Source organism: Oncorhynchus masou, chromosome 15 (genome assembly GCF_036934945.1).
Source record: "Oncorhynchus masou masou isolate Uvic2021 chromosome 15, UVic_Omas_1.1, whole genome shotgun sequence".
Classification (NCBI taxonomy): domain Eukaryota; kingdom Metazoa; phylum Chordata; class Actinopteri; order Salmoniformes; family Salmonidae; genus Oncorhynchus; species Oncorhynchus masou.
Window position 1 is genome coordinate 50998147 of NC_088226.1, and position 23924 is coordinate 51022070.

A 23924-nucleotide genomic window follows, 5' to 3' on the forward strand; every position below is an offset into this window, starting at 1 on the left:
AAGGACTGAAGTTGGGTAAACACTGCTCTAGTCCACTACAGAGAATTATGTAGACCACCACTTACTGTGTTGTGAGCAAGCCTGGGAGGATGCACTTACTCCACATTAACCAATTAAAGGGCTGTGGTTTGCAGGCGGAGGGCTAGAGGCCCATTATTAAAATGTCTGATTTACAGGGCATTGCCCAGTCTGTAATTTGTGCATGCTTAGTGGAGCATGGCTAGATGAACGATACATGGCTTTTCCCAGCACCCTGGCGTCTCATTATTTGCTCACTGACATTTATGGGACCAGGATGTAGATGGGCAGGGGGGTTGAGGGGTCCTGCCAGTAAGGCCTATTAGCGCCATTAAGGTGCTGACCAGACCGTAAGGGCTTTGGTGCTGTCCTCTTCCATTATGGTTTGCACAACCACTACCACAACCATAGCTACTCAGAGCTGTCTGGATCAAGCTTCAGCTGTTCATCCTTATCTGCCTGATTTGGGGAAAGTTGTTAATCAATTATGTCAATCTTGAGTGTGTTTTTCCTGAATGTGTAGGGCAAATTAAATTGTTGGGTGATCGGTGTTTAAGGAAAGTTTCATCATTAGCCAGGGCTCAACATTAACGTTTGCGGCAAGTGTTTTTGTTTTGGAGAACGAAAAGATTATCGATTTAAGTTGTCCGAATGGACAAGTAAAGAAGAAGAAAAACACGCTTACTACCGAGTTCCAAACTGCCTCTGGAAGCGACGTCGGAACAATAACTTTTAGTCTGGAGCTTCATGAAATGGGTTTCCATGGCCGAACAGCCGCACGCATACAAGCTTAAGTTCACCATGCGCAATTCCAAGCGTTGGCTGGAGTGGTGTAAAGCTCGCCGCTATTGTACTCTGGAAAAGTGGAAACGCATTCTCTGGAATCACGCTTCACCATCTGGTAGTCAGAATGACGACGCTTTCTCCTGGCATCAGCCAAACCCAGATAACTGCCCGACTATGTAGTGCAAACTGTTAAGTTTGGTGGAGGATTAATGCTCTGGGTCTGTTTTTCATGGTTCGGGCTTGGCCCTTTGTGGCTGAATGGAATCAAGTCTCCACAGCAATGTTCCAACATCTAGTGGAAAGCCATCCCAAAAGAGTAGAGGCTGTTATAGCTGTAAAGGAGGGACCAACTCCATATTAATGCCCATGAATTTGAAATTAGATACTCAATGAGCAGGTGTCCACATACTTTTGTTAATGTGGTATTTTGAATTGGCTATCTCTCAAGTTAACCATTGAGCTATTTTAGGACATCGTACATGCTAATAATAACTTTCCACCATCACTCGTGTATAAATGCAAATGACCAACACACCGTAGTTGATATGGGTGCAGAGTTGATGAAACCAATGGAGCATACTCCGGTTGTAAAACCATCTCTCAAGTGCTCGAAATTGGCTAGAATTCTGGCTATGTAATTCTGACAAAGTAAAAAAATGTTCTTAGAATAGCCTAATTGACAAGTAACTCCGATGTTGTCAAGCTGTCCCCTGAACACTGAATATTTTGTCTTGCAAATAAATGAACATCTTTGGTCCATGGTTCATTTAATGAGGGAATATTTGGTTGTGATTAATGTTACAGGACAGCCAACCCTCCTCCCGGAGAGTCCAGGAGAGCTACTGGGTGTGCAGGGTTTTGCTCCAGCCCTACTCAAACACACACCATTGTAGAAGAAAAAACCAGCTGCTCAATAGGACATTGATAAGCTGACTGTGTTTGAGCAGGGTTGGATAAACAGCCTGCACACCCAGTAACTTTCCAGATGGAGGGTTGACAGACCACGTGTTTATATTGTAGCCTATCAGTGCAGTATTTTACTTTGTGGAGTGTTAAGTGCCTTAGTCAAGGCCACAATGGCAGGAGATATAATGCATGGGTTCAGAGACCAGCAGCCTTCCATTGTCAATTCCAGGTTATTTTGCAAAGTGGTTCCTTGCATCATACAACACAATTTTCAGTTACCTTTTTTGGCCTATGTTTGTAAGACAATTTTGTATTTTTGAGCTTTCAGACCAGGGAAAAATCAGCCTTACTTGATGTCAAGCCCTGATAGAATTGTCTCTCGCTTTGTTCTATACTTTAATGTCGCCCCATGCGTTATTTTGGCAGTGCTGTTGAACAATGTGACTCAACTGGAGATCGACAGATAATGATTTTTCAACGCCGATACCGATTATTGGAGGACCCAAAAAAGCCGATACCGATTAATCGGGTGAATTTTTAAAATGTATTTGTAATAATGACAATTACAACAATACTAAATGAATACTTATTTTAACTTAATATAATACATCAATAAAATAAATTTAATTTCAATGTTCAATTTGGTTGAAATAATGCAAAAACAAAGTGTTGGAGAAGAAAGTAAAAGTGCAATATGTGCCATGTAAGAAAGCTAACGTTTAAGTTCCTTGCTCAGAACATGAGAATATATGAAAGCTGGTGGTTCCTTTTTAAACGTGAGTCTTCAATATTCCCAGTTAAGAAGTTTTAGGTTGTAGTTATTATAGGACTATTTATCTCTATACTATTTGTATTTCATATTCCTTTGACTATTGGATGTTCTTATAGGCACTATAGTATTGCCAGTGCACCAATGTGTACCAAACCATAAACATCAATACCTTTCTTCAAATCAGTCCCCTTAAGTGTATTTAAAAAAAACCCTGCATAATTAGTTAAAATAAATCCAGGTTAGCGGGCAATATTAAACTAGGGAAATTGTCACTTCTCTTGCGTTCATTGCACGCAGAGTCAGGGTATATACAACAGTTTGGGCCGCGGAGCTCCATGAAAACTAATTTGCAAGAATTTTACATAATTATGACATAACATTTAAGGTTGTGCAATGTAACACAAATATTTAGACTTATGGATGCCACCCGTTAGATAAAATACCGAACGGTTCCGTATTTCACAGAAAGAATAAACGTTTTGTTTTTGAGATGATAGTTTCCGGATTCGACCATATTAATGACCTAAGGCTTGTATTTCTTTGTGTTATTATGTTATAATTAAGTCTATGATTTAATAGAGCAGTCCAACTGAGCGGTGGTAGGCAGCAGCAGGCTCGTAAGCATTCATTCAAACAGCACTTTCGTGCGTTTGCCAGCTTCGCTGTGCTTTAAGCATTGAGCTGTTTATGACTTCAAGCCTATCAACTCCCAATATTAGATTGATGTAACTGTTGTGAAATGGCTAGCTAGTTAGCGGGGTGCGCGCTGATAGCGTTACAATCGGTGACGTCACTCGCTCTGATACCTTGAAGTACTTGTTCCCCTTGCTCTGCAAGGGCCGCGGCTTTTGTGGAGCGATGGGTAACTATGCTTCAAGGGTGATGTTGATGTGTTCCTGGTTTGGGCCCAGGTAGGGGCAAGGAGAGGGACGGAAGCTAAACTGTTACACTGGCAATACTAAAGTGCCTTTAAGAACATCCAATAGTCGAAGGTATATGAAATACAAATGGTATAGAGAGAAATAGTTCTATAAAACTTCAACCTAAAACTTACCTGGGAATATTGAACCCTCATGTTAAAAGGAACCACCAGCTTTCATATGTTCTCATGTTCTGAGCAAGGAAGTTAAACGTTAGCTTTTTTACCTGGCACATACTGCACTTTTACTTCTCGCATTATTTAAACCAAATTGAACATGTTTCATTATTTATTTGAGGCTAAATGGATTTTGATGTATTTTATTAAGTTGAAATAAGTGTTCATTCAGTATTGTTGTAATTGTCATTATTATAAATAAATTGGCCGATTTTAGTCGGGTTTGGCTTTTTTTGGTCCTCCAATAATCTGTATCGCCGTTGAAAAATCAGTCGGTCGACCTCTAGTATACATTTACATTTACATTTAAGTCATTTAGCAGACGCTCTTATCCAGAGCGACTTACAAATTGGTGAATTCACCTTCTGACATCCAGTGGAACAGCCACTTTACAATAGTGCATCTAAATCATTAAGGGGGGGGGGTGGTGAGAAGGATTACTTATCCTATCCTAGGTATTCCTTGAAGAGGTGGGGTTTCAGGTGTCTCCGGAAGGTGGTGATTGACTCCGCTGTCCTGGCGTCGTGAGGGAGTTTGTTCCACCATTGGGGGGCCAGAGCAGCGAACAGTTTTGACTGGGCTGAGCGGGAACTGTACTTCCTCAATGGTAGGGAGGCGAGCAGGCCAGAGGTGGATGAACGCAGTGCCCTTGCTTGGGTGTAGGGCCTGATCAGAGCCTGGAGGTACTGCGGTGCCGTTCCCCTCACAGCTCCGTAGGCAAGCACCATGGTCTTGTAGCGGATGCGAGCTTCAACTGGAAGCCAGTGGAGAGAGCGGAGGAGCGGGGTGACGTGAGAGAACTTGGGAAGGTTGAACACCAGACGGGCTGCGGCGTTCTGGATGAGTTGTAGGGGTTTAATGGCACAGGCAGGGAGCCCAGCCAACAGCGAGTTGCAGTAATCCAGACGGGAGATGACAAGTGCCTGGATTAGGACCTGCGCCGCTTCCTGTGTGAGGCAGGGTCGTACTCTGCGGATGTTGTAGAGCATGAACCTACAGGAACGGGCCACCGCCATGATGTTGGTTGAGAACGACAGGGTGTTGTCCAGGATCACGCCAAGGTTCTTAGCGCTCTGGGAGGAGGACACAATGGAGTTGTCAACCGTGATGGCGAGATCATGGAACGGGCAGTCCTTCCCCGGGAGGAAGAGCAGCTCCGTCTTGCCGAGGTTCAGCTTGAGGTGGTGATCCGTCATCCACACTGATATGTCTGCCAGACATGCAGAGATGCGATTCGCCACCTGGTCATAAGAAGGGGGAAAGGAGAAGATTAATTGTGTGTCGTCTGCATAGCAATGATAGGAGAGACCATGTGAGGTTATGACAGAGCCAAGTGACTTGGTGTATAGCGAGAATAGGAGAGGGCCTAGAACAGAGCCCTGGGGGACACCAGTGGTGAGAGCGCGTGGCGAGGAGACAGATTCTCGCCACGCCACCTGGTAGGAGCGACCTGTCAGGTAGGACGCAATCCAAGCGTGGGCCGCGCCGGAGATGCCCAACTCGGAGAGGGTGGAGAGGAGGATCTGATGGTTCACAGTGTCGAAGGCAGCCGATAGGTCTAGAAGGATGAGAGCAGAGGAGAGAGAGTTAGCTTTAGCAGTGCGGAGCGCCTCCGTGATGCAGAGAAGAGCAGTCTCAGTTGAATGACTAGTCTTGAAACCTGACTGATTTGGATCAAGAAGGTCATTCTGAGAGAGATAGCGGGAGAGCTGGCCAAGGACGGCACGTTCAAGAGTTTTGGAGAGAAAAGAAAGAAGGGATACTGGTCTGTAGTTGTTGACATCGGAGGGATCGAGTGTAGGTTTCTTCAGAAGGGGTGCAACTCTCGCTCTCTTGAAGACGGAAGGGACGTAGCCAGCGGTCAGGGATGAGTTGATGAGCGAGGTGAGGTAAGGGAGAAGGTCCCCGGAAATGGTCTGGAGGAGAGAGGAGGGGATAGGGTCGAGCGGGCAGGTTGTTGGGCGGCCGGCCGTCACAAGAAGCGAGATTTCATCTGGAGAGAGAGGGGAGAAAGAGGTCAGAGCACAGGGTAGGGCAGTGTGAGCAGAACCAGCGGTGTCGTTTGACTTAGCAAACGAGGATCGGATGTCGTCGACCTTCTTTTCAAAATGGTTGACGAAGTCATCTGCAGAGAGGGAGGAGGGGGGGAGGGGGAGGATTCAGGAGGGAGGAGAAGGTGGCAAAGAGCTTCCTAGGGTTAGAGGCAGATGCTTGGAATTTAGAGTGGTAGAAAGTGGCTTTAGCAGCAGAGACAGAGGAGGAAAATGTAGAGAGGAGGGAGTGAAAGGATGCCAGGTCCGCAGGGAGGCGAGTTTTCCTCCATTTCCGCTCGGCTGCCCGGAGCTCTGTTCTGTGAGCTCGCAATGAGTCATCGAGCCACGGAGCGGGAGGGGAGGACCGAGCCGGCCTGGAGGATAGGGGACATAGAGAGTCAAAGGATGCAGAAAGGGAAGAGAGGAGGGTTGAGGAGGCAGAGTCAGGAGAAAGGTTGGAGAAGGTATGAGCAGAGGGAAGAGATGAAAGGATGGAAGAGGAAAGAGAAGCGGGGGAGAGAGAGCGAAGGTTGGGACGGCGCGATACCATCCGAGTAGGGGCAGTGTGGGAAGTGTTGGACGAGAGCGAGAGGGAAAAGGATACAAGGTAGTGGTCGGAGACTTGGAGGGGAGTTGCAGTGAGGTTAGTGGAAGAACAGCATCTAGTAAAGATGAGGTCGAGCGTATTGCCTGCCTTGTGAGTAGGGGGGGAAGGTGAGAGGGTGAGGTCAAAAGAGGAGAGGAGTGGAAAGAAGGAGGCAGAGAGGAATGAGTCAAAGGTAGACGTGGGGAGGTTAAAGTCGCCCAGGACTGTGAGAGGTGAGCCGTCCTCAGGAAAGGAGCTTATCAAGGCATCAAGCTCTCATGAACTCTCCGAGGGAACCTGGAGGGCGATAAATGATAAGAATGTTAAGCTTGAAAGGGCTGGTAACTGTGACAGCATGGAATTCAAAGGAGGCGATAGATAGATGGGTAAGGGGAGAGAGAGAGAATGACCACTTGGGAGAGATGAGGATCCCGGTGCCACCACCCCGCTGACCAGAAGCTCTCGGGTGTGCGAGAACACGTGGCGGACGAAGAGAGAGCAGTAGGAGTAGCAGTGTTATCTGTGGTGATCCATGTTTCCGTCAGTGCCAGGAAGTCGAACTGGAGGGAGGCATAGGCTGAGATGAACTCTGCCTTGTTGGCCGCAGATCGGCAGTTCCAGAGGCTTGGGTCGTGCGCGCTGGGACCACCAGATTTGACGCGGTGTGGAGCGTTTGTATGGTCTGTGCAGAGAGGAGAGAACAGGGATTAGACACATAGTTAACAGGGTACATACGCTAATGCAAAGGAGATTGAATGACAAGTGGACTAACGTCTCGAATGTTCAGAAAGTTAAGCTTACGTATCTTATTGACTAAAATGATTGAAATGAAACAGTACTGCTGGAGTAGGCTAGCTGGTAGTGGCTGCGATGTTGACACTACACTAATCAAGTCGTTCCGTCGAGTGTAATAGTTTCTACAGTGCTGCTATTCGGGGCTAGCTGGCTAGCTAGCAAGGTTGATTGCGTTCCGTTACTTTAAAAGAACGACAATAGCTGGCTGGCTAACCTAGAAAATCGCTCTAGGCTACACAATTGTCTTAGATACAAAGACGGCTATGTAGCTAGCTAGCTACGATCAAACAAAACAAACCGTTGTACTGTAATAGTTACTACAGTGCTGCTATTCGGGGGCTAGCTGGCTAGCTACGTTAGAAGAACGACAATAGCTGGCCAGCTAACCTAGAAAATCGCTCTAGGCTACACAATTGTCTTAGATACAAAGACGGCTACTTAGGGTCGTTCACCTGGTGGAAGGTTAACCTTCATCCCAGTCTGAGAACATGCTCTAGAGCACTCAGGACTTCATCAGGGATCTCTCTGTACTTTGCTCTGTTCATCTTTCTCTTTATCCTGACTTTTACCAGTCCTTACTGCTGAAAAACATCACCGCGTGATGCGGCCGCCACCATGCTTCACCGTGTCCGGGTTCCTCCAGACGTGACACTTGGCATTCAGGCCAAGAGAGTTCAATCTTGGTTTCATCAGACCAGACGGTCTTGTTTCTTAGAGTCTGTAGGTGATCAACTAAGACCATATCTCAACATTTTGACTATGGGGTATTGAGTGTAGATTGATGAGGGAAAACGTTTAATTTCATCAATTTTCGAATAAGGCAGTAATGTAACAAAATGTGGCTAAAGTCAAGGGATCTGAATACTTTCCGAATGCACTGTATTGGTTATGTTTCTTCATTTGTAGCATAATGGTGATTTCCATCTCTCTTTTGCAGAGATGAGCACAGCAGGGCCGCCGGCGAACGTGTTGCGAGCTGGCATTTGGTTTAAAAGCTTTGAAAAGTGGGACACAGTACTTTTAAGACTTTTTCACCTCATGATGTTTTTGACAGGATTAAGGTTATCATCCCTAGTAAAAAAAAATATATTTAAAAAAATAGCATATGACCTGATTTACGTTTGATCTGGTCCCATTGTAGCCCATATAAAAAAAATAATTCTGCAGTTTAATTTATTACTATGTCATACCAGGAGTTTTACCTGGTTAGGTTGTCCAGGGACCCCCCCCCCCCCCACACTATTTTTTTTTTGTTTGAACAACTATCTCAGCATTTTGACATGCGTAGTTTGACTGATACATCTGGAAATGTATTTGCATATCTAAAAGATTGAGAAAAAAATACTGTGACTGGAATGGGCTTCCATAGTTAGGCTCAGTGCAGGCAGCAGCTTCTGTCACAATTTCAGAATGTAACTGCAATTTCAGGTCAACAGCCTAACTCGATAAAAACAAGTCTCAAATATAAGGAAAATATCTACATTTTAGCTGTTTTCAAAAACATTGCTCTACTATTACCATTTATACTGTAGTAGTTTTGAGCTCAAGGAGACGAGCGTCACCTCAGACACTCACCCGGGTCGTGAAAGTTTACACAACAGTATGGTCTCGAATTGATACCTCTTGAGAACCTCTCGAACATATCCCTTTGCTATCGTCAATGTGGAAACGGACTAATGCTCACTTTGCTTGAGAGGTAACAAATTAAGGATGATGGTCCACTTCTCCTAATCGAACAAACTGCTCAAGATGGACTCCCCACACTTGTGATGTGAATGGTGACATTGTGTGTCTCCTCATTAACAACAACAAATGGCTGCTGCCAACTGCCACAGCCTCTTCACTAGACTCCTTCATGGGGATCTCTGTCTGTACCACTGCCCTCTACAGATTTGAGTTGAAGTGGCAATGTCCACTGCAGTCCATGGCTGTTCAGCTAAAGGTCCGTCAGCCAGTTCTGACCCACTGTCCTGTTCAGTTCTGACCTGTCTGTGTGTTCATCCCTCATTAATTTGTGTTGTGTACCTCTCATCAGTGACATTGTCTCAACTTATTGTTTACATTTCGTCTGGCTCTATCTGAACGCTGTCATCATTCAGGAGTTATTTATGGCCGTGCTGTTGCTTTGTTTTGCAATGGGGCAATAAATTTTCCCAGGCCAGCGGCCGGTCGTGCTGCATAATATTGCATGTGGTTTAGGTGCTGTCAGTCGTGTCTCGTTGTAATAGGCTAATTGTATTACACTGACTGAGGCCTGGTCATGTTTTGTATTAGGTTAGGTAGTGTGACAGGGCACAGTGAAAGGATTCACATGTGGTCCTGTACAGGGATTGGGAGGGTGCAGAGGTAGCTGGTTCAGCTGCCACATGCCTGGACAGGATCATACTAACAGCTGCGGGAGCGGCTGGTGCGGGATAGGGTGACCAGGGGGCGTCAGTCTTTCTCAATATGCCCATTGAGCTGAAGCAGGGCTGGATGGGCACCACTGTCTCAGCTGTCTGGGGCTGTCATGGCCAATTCCCAGAGTCCCTGCCCCCAGTCCTCAGCCGTTCTACGCACCAAAGGCACGTACCCATACTGGCACTCTGACAGGCACACGATGTACCTCATGCATGACATGCCAACTGGTGTGGATCAATCTGAAGATGTCCACAGTTTCACTGAAGAATAGTCAATGAGACCTGAGGCTTATGACTTGCCAAACAGTGGTTGTTGTTGGTGATTCATATTTCAGATCAGCTATTTATTTTCTATCATTCTAGTGTTGAATGAGTTTATTCAATGATTTGGGAATAAGAGCTTAGATCAATTAATCTTATCCTTAGTTGATATAGAAAATTGATTGAAATTGAATTAATACATAGACATTTGGCCATTATTTGACTGCAACTATTTAACACAGTAGAAAAGAGGATTGAGGCTGACTGTGCACTCTAGTGTATGATAGAAGTGCGATGTGCTGCAGCAGTGTTGTTCTGACATGAGGCCATCGAGGCCTTGTAGCAGTTGCAGTGCCCTCTTGCCCTCCCTCCATCCCCCCTCGTCCTCAGTCTGTTCAGCCTCTCCCTGGAGGCTATGAGTGTGTCTCAGCACGTGGCACAGGGGCCCTTTCCCATAGGACCACGAGAACGGCCATCTGCTGTGGACCTCATGACTGCCCCTACCCCACGCTTTGTTCTGTTCCTAAAGAGACCTCCACCACAACTCACTTCCTCAGTGAGCTCAGCTTTCCTCTGTCTGACAAACACAGCAAGCCCATCTCTGTGGGATTTTGCCACGGAGAACCATGATCATGGATTTACTTCCTTGTACCAGCCCTGGAACGTTTGACTTCTGAAAGCCACATCAAAAGCTGAGAGTGGAAGCCTCTGGGTTGAAAAGCAAACCAAGCCCAGTGGGAACCTATTAGTAGTGCTTCAGACACCCTAATTCACTCAGGGTGAATAAATCAAATGTGTGGGGGGTCTCAGTGACTCCCTCACTCACTCACTGCCTCTGTGGAGAAGTTATACAGAGAGGGAACTGGTCAGACGTCTGTGTTGTACTGGGAACAAAGTAGAAGATGTACTGGGAGCTGTGGCTGAGCCAGTTGACGGCGACCGACCTGCAGCATATGCTGGTGGGGAACAAAGGTGGGAGGACGAGGCAGGGTCACACCTGACATTGTGGCCACTTTATTCCTCAGATGTCTTGACGGATTTAATATACTGCTTCCATGTGGTGTACTGTGTATGGACAGAGTTTGCTTGCTGAATATTTTGAATGGAGCACTGCATACTTGAGTAGTTCTATTGTTTTAGAATGGTGCTCTGTGTACTTTAGTTCAGTGTGCTTCCTGTTTTACTCCCTATTTCACACATTCCACTCATTAGGTTGGATTTGGAGATCTGGGCCATTTTTCAACTATTTGGTTCAGATGCATGACTTCATAGTTGTTGAGGCCAAGCTGGAATTCAACTCCGTCTTGCACAGTGTGTGTACCCTGACTTATCAGACCCTATTGTTTTTTATGTCTGTGTAGAACGTCATGGTTAAAAGGAAGTGTAATAGGAAGTAATGATGCCTTTCAGTAAATTTTTTACTGGTAACCATTAGCTACTGACCACCAGACTCCCACTGATGGTTCGTTCTAGTCACTTATTGTACATGTTTAACTTGGGTGTAGCCAGCCAGTCATTCTTTTGTTTTATAGGCTCCATGAACGAGTTACATTTTCACCATACATGAAAAAGTAATCTTCCGGCAAGTAGATTGCCCACTTTCAACTTTCGTTCATCTTCTCCCCTCTCCTCCACTGCCTTTATTTCACTCTTATCCCTCTCTCCCTGGCAGTCAGTAAACCCCATTCAGCAGCTGCCCAGACATGTTGTGGAGGTTGTTGGCAGCTGTTGAGGAGCCCTGTGAGCGAGTGAGGCTCAGGCATGTTGTGTGGGTGGAGGCCTGCAGTATCTTTCCGACCACGCCGACAGACAGCCCCTCCCCGCAGCTCCTACACTCTTTATATACAGGCAGGGGAAAAAAGCCAAGTAGAAAGTTCATGTTGGACCTAGTCCTCACATCTCAGATTCGTGTGTGTGGAAAGTGAAGTGAGCAGAGTGGACAGGCAGAGTATGTATTTGAGGACCCTTCAACCCAGCAGCAGTTTCGAGGAAGAGTGGGTTAGGCTGACAGGCCGGCCCTATACTGGGGCAAAGGATGTGGACGGGCCTAGACTCTCAGGTAGCTACTCTTTCAACTGGGCTCTTTCTGTCTGTCTATTTAGGTAGATTCATGCTGCCTATTCACTGAACATTTACTGATATTATGTTGGCATGGGTAATGGCTATTTCAAATATGATTTGAGCCGATTGTTAAAGGAACAGAAGATCAGACTGTGGCAAAACATAAGTGGGTGATAGGAAAGGGATGCTGATTTTGGGGTCTTTAAAAGGCAGACTGCATTTGTTATGTAAATTTGTGTACACGTATGTGTTTTGTTACGCATATCTGTGGATATGTTTAATCATGATTTAGAGTTTTTAGGCAGCTTGACCTCTGATCCACTCACAAACCTCTTTCTTTATCCATCTCTCCCTGTCCTCTCCCTCTCTCCAGAGGCCCTCCACCGGCCCTTCAGCCTGGACTCGGCAGCATTGACGGAGGCGGTGCGCTGGAGCTCCAAGGAGAACCTGCTGGGTGCTGCCGAGAGCGATCCCAACCTCTTTGTTGCACTTTATGACTTTGTTGCTAGTGGCGACAACACGCTGAGCATCACGAAAGGTATGTACTCTGAAGAGCTTTTTATCAATAGGCTTTCCAAACAGATAATCACAAACCACTCCTTTATCTAAAGATGACTCGCTCCCAGAGATATGGGGCAGTTCTTACTGAAGAGATTTCCTCAAAGTATGGTACCATTTTACCATTCAGTGAACTATTTCTTTTAGTTCATTCCAAATTCCTTTGTTCTACTTTCTCGTATTTGATCCGTGTCCCTGCTGATCATACTGGGTAACAAGCTTAAAATATGTGGGTGAGAGCGGGACTTTTTAAATTATTATAAAAGCGCTATCTTAAGTCGATGCCTGCCTCCAAGTCACCCCAAGGCTGCTGCCTAAGATGAGGCTAATGCTTAGACTGTGAGTCACTGAGTGCCCAATGGAGAGGCGGGCAGGCCAGCCCTCCCACACCCTTGTTTGACTCCAGTGCACTTTTAATGTGGAATCCTTTCAACTGTAATAATAACAGGTGGATAAACCCAGCAGTGGGTGATCAGAGGGTCTTAGATGAATGCCATGCCTCAGACCAGTAATGTCCGCCACGAGCCGCATGACATTCACCATTTCCACCCGGAGCCAGCTCTGGCTGCCCACGGTGTGTCGCAGAGGAAACTGTGTTGTGTGACTGTTTTGGCCGGCCCAATGTTGTTTTTCTGACTCCAATGTTGTTTTTCTGACTCCGTGGCTATCCAGTGTCAATAGAGCCTGTAGCTATGGCCTCTGTGGCACCAGAGGGTATTGAGTCTGCAGCACGCTCGGCTTAGCCCATGATGTACAGAGGGCGACCGAGTAGGAGAGAGAGCTTGGCGCAGTCCCATCTCCAGGCCGTGCCATAACATCTCACTGTCATTATCCTCTCATTGGGAGCAGCTTTGAATGGCTGCAGGGAGCTGCCGGACAGCCAGGGCGTGTTTCAATTCCACAGCCACACAGCTCCTCTACAGTACAGTGCTGCAGTCTCTCTGTCTCTCTGCAAGAGGCACTCCCTCCCATCTCCACTGCTGACCTCATAAGAGGCAGACAACGCAGCAGACCAAGTTGCTACATGCCCTGCCCTACCTTTTGGCACCGCAGTAAATGATGCATCAACGGGGGCTATTTAAAGCCTATGGAGGAGTCAAAAGCGCCAAGTTTCAATGGGTGCTAATGTCCTGAAGTGGCTCAAAAAAAGATGTTTAAAGATGTCATTTTACCTGACCTTCTCTCTCCTTGTCCCTTTCTGCCCAGGTGAGAAGCTCAGGGTGCTCGGTTACAACCAGAATGGGGAGTGGAGTGAGGTGCGCTCGAAGAACGGCCAGGGCTGGGTGCCAAGCAACTACATTACACCTGTCAACAGCCTGGAGAAGCACAGCTGGTACCACGGGCCTGTGTCACGCAGTGCAGCAGAGTACCTGCTCAGTAGCCTCATCAACGGTAGCTTCCTGGTCCGGGAGAGCGAGAGCAGCCCAGGACAGCTGTCCATCTCCCTGCGTTACGAGGGAAGAGTCTACCACTACCGCATCAACACTGCTTCAGATGGCAAGGTAGCTAGGGGTCTGGGACCTACAGAGGGGCTGTCTCGCTTCTCTCTAACTTCTCTCTCTGTCCTCTCGTCTTCCGTCTCTTCTTCATTTTTGTTGCGAAACTGCTCCGTTCCTGCTAATGTCTCTGCTCTGTCTTTTTTTTTGCTGTCTCTGGTTCCTCCCCACGGTGCTGCTGTTTCGGTCTGTACATATGTATAACCCTAACCCTCTGTCTGTCCCAAGGTGTACGTCACAGCAGAGAGCCGCTTTAGCACCCTGCCCGAGTTGGTGCACCACCACTCCACCGTGGCCGACGGCCTGGTCACCACACTCCACTACCCGGCCCCCAAGTGCAACAAGCCCACCGTCTACGGCGTGTCGCCCATCCACGACAAGTGGGAGATGGAGCGCACCGACATCACCATGAAGCACAAACTTGGTGGGGGGCAGTACGGAGAGGTGTACGTGGGAGTCTGGAAGAAATACAACCTCACCGTCGCAGTTAAAACACTGAAGGTTTGTCTCTTCTATAGATTGGTGGTGTGATTTGGATGTCGCCTGTAAGATCCCTCCATCTAGTGTCTCGATTTCACAAAATAGAAACAATCTATGGGATCATGGAATATGAAGGAAGCATGGTATTTAGTGGTTATTGGTCACCACCTGATGGTGGAATGTTGTATTACACCAAAATGAAACTCAATGGCGGAAATGACCACTGTTGGAGAAATGTTTAATCACAGTTTAACTTGTTTTGTTCACCTTGGTTTCCTGGTACTAAGATATTGAATAAATCCAGTGAATATTGACCTTTCTGATTGTTTGTCTTCCAGGAGGACACCATGGAGGTGGAGGAGTTCCTGAAAGAGGCAGCAGTCATGAAGGAGGTGAAACATCCCAACCTGGTGCAGCTGCTAGGTCAGTGCTGCTCACAGTACAGCTCCACTTAGTAACAGCACATGGCATTTCTATCAGCTGTTGGGTTTCTTGGCTCTTGAGGTGTAATTACGTCTAACCTCTGTTGGCTTGCCTCTGTCCAGGTGTGTGTACTTTGGAGCCTCCCTTCTACATTGTGACAGAGTACATGCCCCATGGCAACCTGCTGGACTACCTGAGGGAGTGTGACCGGGAGGAGGTGAACGCAGTGGTGCTGCTCTACATGGCCACGCAGATCTCCTCTGCCATGGAGTACCTGGAGAAGAAGAACTTCATCCACCGGGACCTGGCAGCCAGGAACTGTCTGGTGGGGGAGAACAGTGTGGTGAAGGTGGCTGACTTTGGGCTGAGCAGGCTGATGACTGGGGACACGTACACAGCCCACGCCGGAGCCAAGTTCCCCATCAAGTGGACCGCCCCGGAAAGTCTGGCCTACAACACCTTCTCTATCAAGTCTGATGTGTGGGGTGAGTCCTAACCAGATTTTCAAGCACTCTCCTTTTCACCTTGACATGTACTAAATCAGTCAACATCAGTGTGAGCGTTCTTCTCATCCTATGACGGTCTCTCGTCCCTCAGCTTTCGGTGTGCTGCTGTGGGAGATAGCGACGTACGGTATGTCTCCGTACCCAGGGATCGACCTGTCTCAGGTATACGACCTGCTGGAGAAGGGCTACCGCATGGAGCAGCCAGAGGGCTGTCCACCTAAAGTCCACGAGCTGATGAGGGCCTGTGAGTGAGCACTGCACTGAGTACACACAATGTCCCACCAACACACAGTCCCTCACACTATCATCCATTCACGTATAGCTATGTAACCTATATTGACCATTTTATTTTGATATCAGGCTGGCAATGGAGCCCGTTGGACCGACCTTCATTTGCCGAGACCCACCAGACCTTTGAGACTATGTTCCACGATTCTAGCATCTCCGAAGGTACTTGTACGACACAGTCACATTACTACCCTTAACCTCTCTGGGCTATTCGGGACGCTAGCGTCCCAACCCGCCAACAGCCAGTGAAAGTGCAGGGTGCCAAATTCAAAACAACAAAAATCTTATAATTTTAAAAATCCTCAAGCATACAAGTATTATACACCATTTTAAAGATGCAATTCTCGGTAATCCAGCTACACTGTGATTTCAAAAAGGCTTTCCAGCGAAAGCACCATAAACGATTGTTAGGTCACCAAGTCACAGAAAAACACAGCCATTTTTCCAGCCAAAGAGAGGAGTCAGAAAAAGCAGAAATATAGATGAAATTAATCACTAACCTTTGATCTTCATCAGATGACACTCATAGGACTTCATGTTACACAATACATGTATGTTTTGTTCGATAAAGTGCATATTTATATCCAAAAATCTAATTTTACATTGGTGTGTTATGTTCAGTAGTTCCAAAACATGCAGTGATTTTGCAGAGAGCCACATCAATTTACAGAAATACTCATCATATAAACATTGATAAAAGATACAACTATTATACATGGAACTTTAGATAAACTTCTCCTTAATGCAACCGCTGTGTCAGATTTCAAAAAAACTTAGCGGAAAAAGCATACCATGCAAAAAAGATATTTGCCATATTGTGCAGTCAACAGAAGTCAGAAACAACATTATAAATATTCACTTACCTTTGATCTTCATCAGAATGCACTCCCAGGAATCCCAGTTCCACAATAAATGTTTGATTTGTTTGATAAAGTTCATAATTTATGTCCAAATAGCTTCTTTCGTTAGGGCATTTGGTAAACAAATCCAAACACACGTGGAAGTCCAGCCGAAAGGTTGTAAAAAAAGTTATATTACAGGTCGTAGAAACATGTCAAATGAAGTATAGAATCAATCTTTAGGATGTTTTTATCATAAATCTTTAATAATGTTCCAACCGGAGAATTCCTTTGTCTGTAGAAAAGCAATGGAATGCAAGTTAACTTTCACATGACCGCGCATCACGAGTCCGTGGCAATCTGCCAGACACCTGGCTCAATCCCCTCTCATTCGCCCCAGTCTTCACAGTAGAAGCATCAAACAAGGTTCTAAAGACTGTTGACATCTAGTGGAAGCCTTAGGAAGTGCAACATGACCAATATCCCACTGTATCTTCGATAGGCTATGAGTTGAAAACCTACAAACCTCAGATTTCCCACTTCCTGGTTGGATTTTTCTCAGGTTTTTGCTATATAGGTTCTGTTATACACACAGACATCATTCAAACCGTTTTAGAAACTTCAGTGTTTTCTATCCAAATATACTAATTATATGCATATTCTAGCTTTTATGGCTAAGCAGCAGGCAGTTTACTCTGGGCAGCCTATTCATCCAAGCCACTCAATACTGTTCCCCAGTCACCAAGAAGTTAAGGCTTAAACAAGGCATTTAGCTCTGCTGCCCGACTCCATTCAATCCTGTCAGTTGTGGCACTAGAGAGCATACATTTGTGGATATTAGAGAGGGAATGGCTCTTAATGGTGCGTTAACATACCTGTAGGGCCTTTTCATAGTGGTACAGCAGGCCTGGTGCCTCCTAGGAGAGATGGAAGATGATATCTGAGTGAGGAAAGGGCATGCTGAGGTGAGGGGAGTACAGGGAGAATGCAGTGCTTTCAGAGAAGCACTATAAACTCTAAGCATTGGTTTCTGCAGTTATTCCAGTAAATGCAGTACTACCATTTCTAGCAAGGGAATCAATGTGTATAACGATCTTATGTAAAGGTTCACTTAATTAAGCATTCCTTTCCTCTCCCGTGGCTCCCTCTCTCTCTTTCTCTGCAGAGGTAGCAGAGGAGCTGTGTAAGACTGCCGCCTCTGGCCATGCCCCGTCACCACACCCCTTCAGCCACGACATGCCACTGCTGCCCTCGAAATCGCGCACTCTCAAGATGCACGCGGAGAACAAGGAGAACATCGAGGGGGGTTTGGATGGCAGGCAGGAGCCCAGCACACACGGCCCCTCAGGTACCCGCCTTGCCCGCCTCCATGCCCGCCGGCTGAGGAGAATGGCTGCTGTGTACCTGGCAGACTGAACATCACTGGATCACCTTACCCATCCCCTAAACGCACCATCTTATCTCCGTGTCATTACACAATCACAACACACCTCCTTTAGCGTCATATATAGAGCTTTCCCTCATAATTTATAAAGAATTACTGTAATGTCACTTATCTAGCCTCATGGATAATATGCAGTGGGGACTGTTGCCATATCCAACCACAACACTTAAAGGTCCAATGCAAATAATTTCTGGATAAAAACTAAGTACCTTATTGTGAAAAAAATGGTCAAAAGGATACAAAAATAGCTTCTTAGCAAAGAGCAATTTCTCAAGCAACAATTTTGTTAGGATTGTCTGGGAGGTGTCTGAGTGGGGAGGGGAAAACTAGCTGTTATTGTCAGAGTATTATTCAGAACTCAGTGTGGAAATGTATATAAATCACAGCTAACTCATGTTTTTGACTGCACTGGGCCTTTAAAGCGTTGCCTTTGGCCAAATACCAGATGCAGGGTTTAGATGAAATGCATTCTCAATCATCTCCCATATATAATTCACTATTGAGGATCTGCATGACATTATAAACCACATCTCCATCAAATCTTCATCCCTGACATGATTAGACAAGGCTGGGTTGTACTCCACTGTGTTCATGTTTGCCACTAATCTTTCATTTATATTGAAATAATGATTGAGGGTATTGAATTCTAATCCTCTCCCTGTTGCATCCTTCACACACAACTCACATATAACACCTACAACTCTAACAATCACCAAGAATGACTGCATATGTACCAATACCTGAATTAAAATTGGCTGACCCACAAGTTATTTGTATAGTTTTTGAAATGTTGTCTGTCTTGTTTTATGTGCAATCAAGTGACAATAAAGTGTTTTATTGCATGTTGTGTTCATGTTGAAAAACCTAATGCAATCGATGTTCCCGTCAGTCCTTATACTCTCACTCCTTTCTCACACCATTTTAATCCTACCCATGATACTTCTCCACTACCAGTATGGTTGATCAGTGAACACACAATAGCAAACACTGCATAGTTTGAAGTTGTATTACTCGTATGTATGGGATACACATGGTATACACCATCCAACAAAATGCTTAATTGGAGATTTCCTTCTCGACAATGCGTCCCTAAGATAAGTCTGGGATGAGGAAGCTTGACTGGTGGTGACACAAGGGAGGTGACTTCCTGTCATGCTGACTCCGCTGCATGGCTCACTGTGGCACTCATCTATTACATGTATAGAGCAGCTTGACATCCCTAGTACAACAAGGTGGCACGACAAAGTTATTGAAGCAGGAATGGCTCTGAAGAGAGAAATGCCTGTTGTCAAAGCAAATGGCAGCCAGCCTATGAGTTTCGCCGGTTGGCGCTAATGCAGATTGATGTTGAATAATGGTGTTATTAGTGTTGATAAAAGAGACCACAGCTCTGGTACCTATTTTTAATTCCATATCCTCTGTTCTCTGCAGGTCTGGCAGCCACTCTCATGGCAGGGGATGGCCGGTCAGGCAGCTCTCCTGCTCTGCCTCGGAAACAGAGGGACAAATCCCCCAGCAGCCTATTGGAGGACTCCCAGGAGACCATGTTCACACGGGACCGCAAGGCTGGCTTCTTCAGCTCTTTCATGAAGAAGAAGTCTCCTTCATCCCAGCTGCAGCAGAGCCTGCCCATGCCGCCCAAGAGGAGCAGCTCGTTCCGAGAGATGGAGACCCAGCCTCACAAGAAGTACGAGCCCACGGTTGGCTTCAGCGCCCCTCCTCCTCCCCTTCCCCAGGCGGACGGCCTGGGCTTCTCACCGTCCCATGGAGAGGGGAACCACGTCCAGTCACGCTGCTGTGGGGCCACTTTTGGACAAAAGTCCTCTGCCAACCACACCTCTGGGGTCCCACCCTTGCAGGTGGGCAGTAGTAGTAGTAGCAGCAGCAGCTGGGCAGGCCTGGCAGGTTTCTTCACCCCTCGCCTCATCAAAAAGACCTTAGGGCTACGGACTGGCAAGTCCACTGGGACCGAAGAGGGGGGTGGGGGGACCAAACCATTCCCCAGGTCCAACTCCACCTCCTCCATGACTGCAGGGCTTCCTGACCTGGAGAGGATGGCTCTGACTTTACCCAGAAACCGCAGTAAACCTCCTCTAGAGCGCACTGCCTCCACCACCTCGCAGCCTGAGAACGGGGCAGCACACACCTCTGAGTCCCTTCTTCGTAAGATGGATGAGGGCACAGCTCAGATCAGGGACCGGCCTAAAGCCAAGCTGCTTCCCCGAGGGGTGGGGGGGTGCTCTGGGGGGGTGAGGGCACCTGGGGTTGGGAGTGAGGCCGATTTGGATTGTCACTCGGGGGCTCTACGGTGTAGGGAGGGTCAGGAGGCAGGAGGACAGGACCGACAGGGATGGACGTCCCCCTCCAAAACAGTGGGATCAGGCCCGACGGCGGCTCCACACAACCACAAGGTTCCCGTGCTGATCTCGCCTACACTCAAGCATAGCCCAGCCGATGTGCACCTGGTGGGGATGGACTCTCAGGGGAACCGCTTCAAACTGCTATCGGAGCACCAGGCGGACCGGGACCGACCACGACTGGTCAAACCCAAATGTGCTCCCCCTCCCCCTCCAACCCTGCGCCTCATTGGGCACTCCTACAGCGGGGATGGGGAGGAGCAGGTCGTAGGGACTGTGGAGGTCAATGGTGATGGGGTGAAAAGGCCGGGACGAGCAAGGGAAGTGGGACCCGGGAGACCATCAGTGCCACCACCACAAGTGCCTCCACCAACTTCAGCCTCCTCCTTTTCCTCTGCCAACAACACTAACACTACTCCCACTAAGATGGCCAACGGCGCCACAAGCACTGCTTCTTCCACAGCCCCCTCTGGTGGCTCTAAGCCTCTGCGTCGGACTCGACAGCAGGCTGAGAGGGTTCAACCGGAGAAGATCAGTAAGGAGGCTTTGCTGGAGTGTGCTGAGTACCTGAGAGGTGCCCTCCACAGCAGCCCTGAGCCCTCCTCCAGCAGCCAGGTCTTAGATGCTGGCCACCAGCTGCTAGACTACTGCTCAGGCTACGTGGACTGCATCCCACAGATGCGGAACAAGTTTGCCTTCCGGGAGGCCGTGGGCAAATTAGAGCTGAGTCTGCAGGAGCTTCGGGCATCGTCCTCCTCTGGAATTGGAGGGGCATTTAGTGGCCCAGGACCTAGCCCTGCTCTGGACAACTTACACATCTGCATCAAAGAAATCAGTGATGTGGTTCAGAGGTAGCCATCGGACCTTGTCAAACATTTCTTTGTATTCCCTTTTTTATGTTTCTGGTTGTATTGACATTTTGGGGACGGAGAACAATCTCAGAAGTACCTCAGAAAATCACTAAATTTGATCTCTTATTGTTTACAGTTGACTCTTTCTCAAAAATGCCAGGGGAGAACACTGTTCTAACCTTTGTACATTAACATTGTTGATACCAAACTAGATATGGTTCAATGTACACCAAGTAACTGTTTTGCCCCAAGTTCAAACTTTTCCAACTGGTTTTAAGGCCTTTATTTTAATCGAATGTGGAGTATATCAGTTATGTATTCAGTTCCAGAGTGTTGGTAAAGAACAAAGTCAGTTTGCGTATGTGTCATAGTCATCAAAGTGGAGAATAATTATGGCTGAGTTACTATCTTTGGTTTATGATCCTGGCAACTGAGTTCCTGTGACAGGAAGTCACTGTTCAAAACTATTGTCACTTGGAAAATGGAAGTGTGTTCCACTTAATCAGGTCTACCCTCTGCCATTTGATTTGGTTTGAGTATTTCAGGAAAATGCTCACTTAAAATCGGAATGGAAAATGTAAGCATTTTAATATTTATGTCCAAATTTCCTTGCACATGTATTTAAATGTTCGTAGCTAATGAGAAGTGAGGAAAGCGCAAGGTAACACATGGAAAGGTGGTTTGGGGCAGTATTCCCTGTGGCCCTTTCCCTCAGTGCCTATAGATTGTTAAATAATTGAAAATCTGCGAACACAGCCACTCCCTGAAAAAATACTAATCTCAACGCAAACTGCGGTATGTCTCCAGAAAATGAGTGATTTATTTGTACATTTTTTGGTTTTAACTTTAGAATGTCTTTATGTATGAACTTGAATTTAAATTAATTATTGTTTTTTATTAAAAGCACAGACCTATTTTAAAAACGTTATATCCAGGAAAAGGTTCACAGTCACTTTTGCTTGGAGAAGTATTGACTATGAAAAGAAACATTCGTAGGAAGTATATTGCAGGACTGAGGCCCCCAACCCCATTTGAACATCTGCAAATGAGGTGTTTAATCTGTCAAAGTTCTCTGGTCATTTCAATACCAACATCGGTGTTCTGTTTTCGATGAGTATAAATGAGTGAAGATGACTAATATCCCTTTTAGATGCTTTTTGATTATCTCTAAGCAAACATTTCCATTTCATATTGTTGGAAGTCATTTCATCCTGTTTGTTGTATTGTGCACAAATAGCAAGTATCACCCGTGCCTGCAATCCTTTCTCTATAATAATTTGGCTAATGAATCAAGCAATCAAAACAAAAAAAGCTTGTTTATAATAGTGTCCCTCGACTGAAAATTCCCCTAATGCCCACTTGAGATGTTGGAACCCTTGGTGTACACTGGATAAAGCCTATGAAGTAGTAGACATTGATTGCTATATTGCATTTTGTCTTAGTATCAACTCTAATAGTACCGTTTATGACACCCAATATTTTTCACAGTTCATTCCATGTCTGTTTTGGGGTACACCACCTATTTAATCCAGCAGATGAGCTTCAGTGTCTCTCTGTTCATTCAAATGTCGTCTTGACTAATAGGATGTCATGAAACTAATTGTTTCTTTACACTGTGAGGTTCCAAATTAAATAATGAGGTATTTGCTTTTATTTTCTTGCTACTGGATACAGCAGTGTTTTTCCAATTATTCATGGTGCCTTTTGTGAAATATATTGTATGTATTGTGCACTAAGTCAAGAAATGGATATACAGCGATGTGTAATTGTAAATATCTTGTGCTTTGGTCTTCAGATGACACATTTCGCCACGAGATTGTGGCCAAGTATAAATATAACTACAACATACATTTTATATTACTGGGAGAATTTAAGACTCAAACTTGAAAATAAAATGTGCAATTTGTCTCCAATATTATAATAGATGGACTGATGGTCAAATACAGCTTGTTCTTGGTCTGATTGATAGTGGTCCATACTTGTGATCCCACATAATTCTGTCTCTGACAGTTGCACAATAAGTGTTTAATTTCCAACAAACTACACAAACATGAGTCTCTCTGGTGCACTTCCCCAAAGCTGCTCTGTAGTATTAAGGATCTGAACTATTAAACTCTCTGCATCCTCCACTTGCTGTCTGTGAAATTCTTAATGACTGATTACCAATTTGGCCTTCCATTATTTTGCCTTTCACCCTTGCTTATTTATGCTTCAATAGTCTTTGTTCTGCTTTACTGCCAAACTGTACTAGTGAGACGAGTATCCCATAATCACAAGTCTATCTCTAATTTATTGTTGGATTAAGAGTGTAATGAACAAGGCTTGTCACGCTAGGAGAATTAGTTTGCAATGATTGCAATTTTGCAAAAAAAAATATTTCATTTTGGTTTAAGTGCTCTTCAATTAATTTCTGCCCAGTTTGTCTTTATGATTAAGCTGTATGTCCTTTATTTATTGTTGCTGTATTTATTTTGTAAATAATGTTTTGGATCCTGCAACTTTTCTGTTTTGATCTGGGCAGTGCTGAAGAAATTGTATTTGCACATCGTATACCAAAGGCCACTTCCTCTTCAGTTCTGTGAGTGCAATGAGAATGGAATACACTTCATTTTGAAAATGTGAATTTAACAGGGATAAAAATGGCAGAGGTTCATATTAACTTTTTGTTTTTGATTTAAAGCTCACATAGTATATAACTGTGAAGTTCTCCCTAGCAGTGTTAGATTTGATGTAAATAAAACGTTGAACATTTCTAAAGTCCATTTATCTTTTTGATTTGGGGAAATTCTAAAGATAAATCAAGAGCGCAGCCTCAAGTCACCAGCTCACACCTTGCCTTGTGTTAATCAGATGAAATAAATTGACCTGTGATTCCTTTACTGTAAATAGAATGTAATTGATGGGAGGAAAATAATGATATTGATTGAAACACGATGATAGCCCAGGGGCAGTTAGGGGTTGCATAATTT

General features: G+C 45.7%; 1 protein-coding gene across 2 annotated transcripts in view; it reads left to right on the forward strand.

The window, feature by feature from the left end:
• Positions 1-23706, forward strand: part of LOC135556404 (tyrosine-protein kinase ABL2-like) — a 44004-nt gene extending 20298 nt beyond the window's left edge. The window contains exons 1-10 of one of the 2 annotated variants that reach the window (XM_064989588.1): positions 11430-11711; positions 12087-12251; positions 13478-13773; positions 13996-14268; positions 14586-14670; positions 14793-15155; positions 15268-15420; positions 15537-15626; positions 17469-17651; positions 19179-23706. In XM_064989588.1, the coding sequence (XP_064845660.1) occupies positions 11603-11711; positions 12087-12251; positions 13478-13773; positions 13996-14268; positions 14586-14670; positions 14793-15155; positions 15268-15420; positions 15537-15626; positions 17469-17651; positions 19179-20959 (3498 nt within the window). In that variant the 5' untranslated portion in view covers positions 11430-11602 and the 3' untranslated portion in view covers positions 20960-23706. Of the gene's footprint in view, positions 1-11429; positions 11712-12086; positions 12252-13477; positions 13774-13995; positions 14269-14585; positions 14671-14792; positions 15156-15267; positions 15421-15536; positions 15627-17468; positions 17652-19178 lie in introns of those variants that run through there. The other variant, XM_064989587.1, reaches the window with a different exon arrangement.
• Positions 23707-23924: the final 218 nt, after the last annotated feature.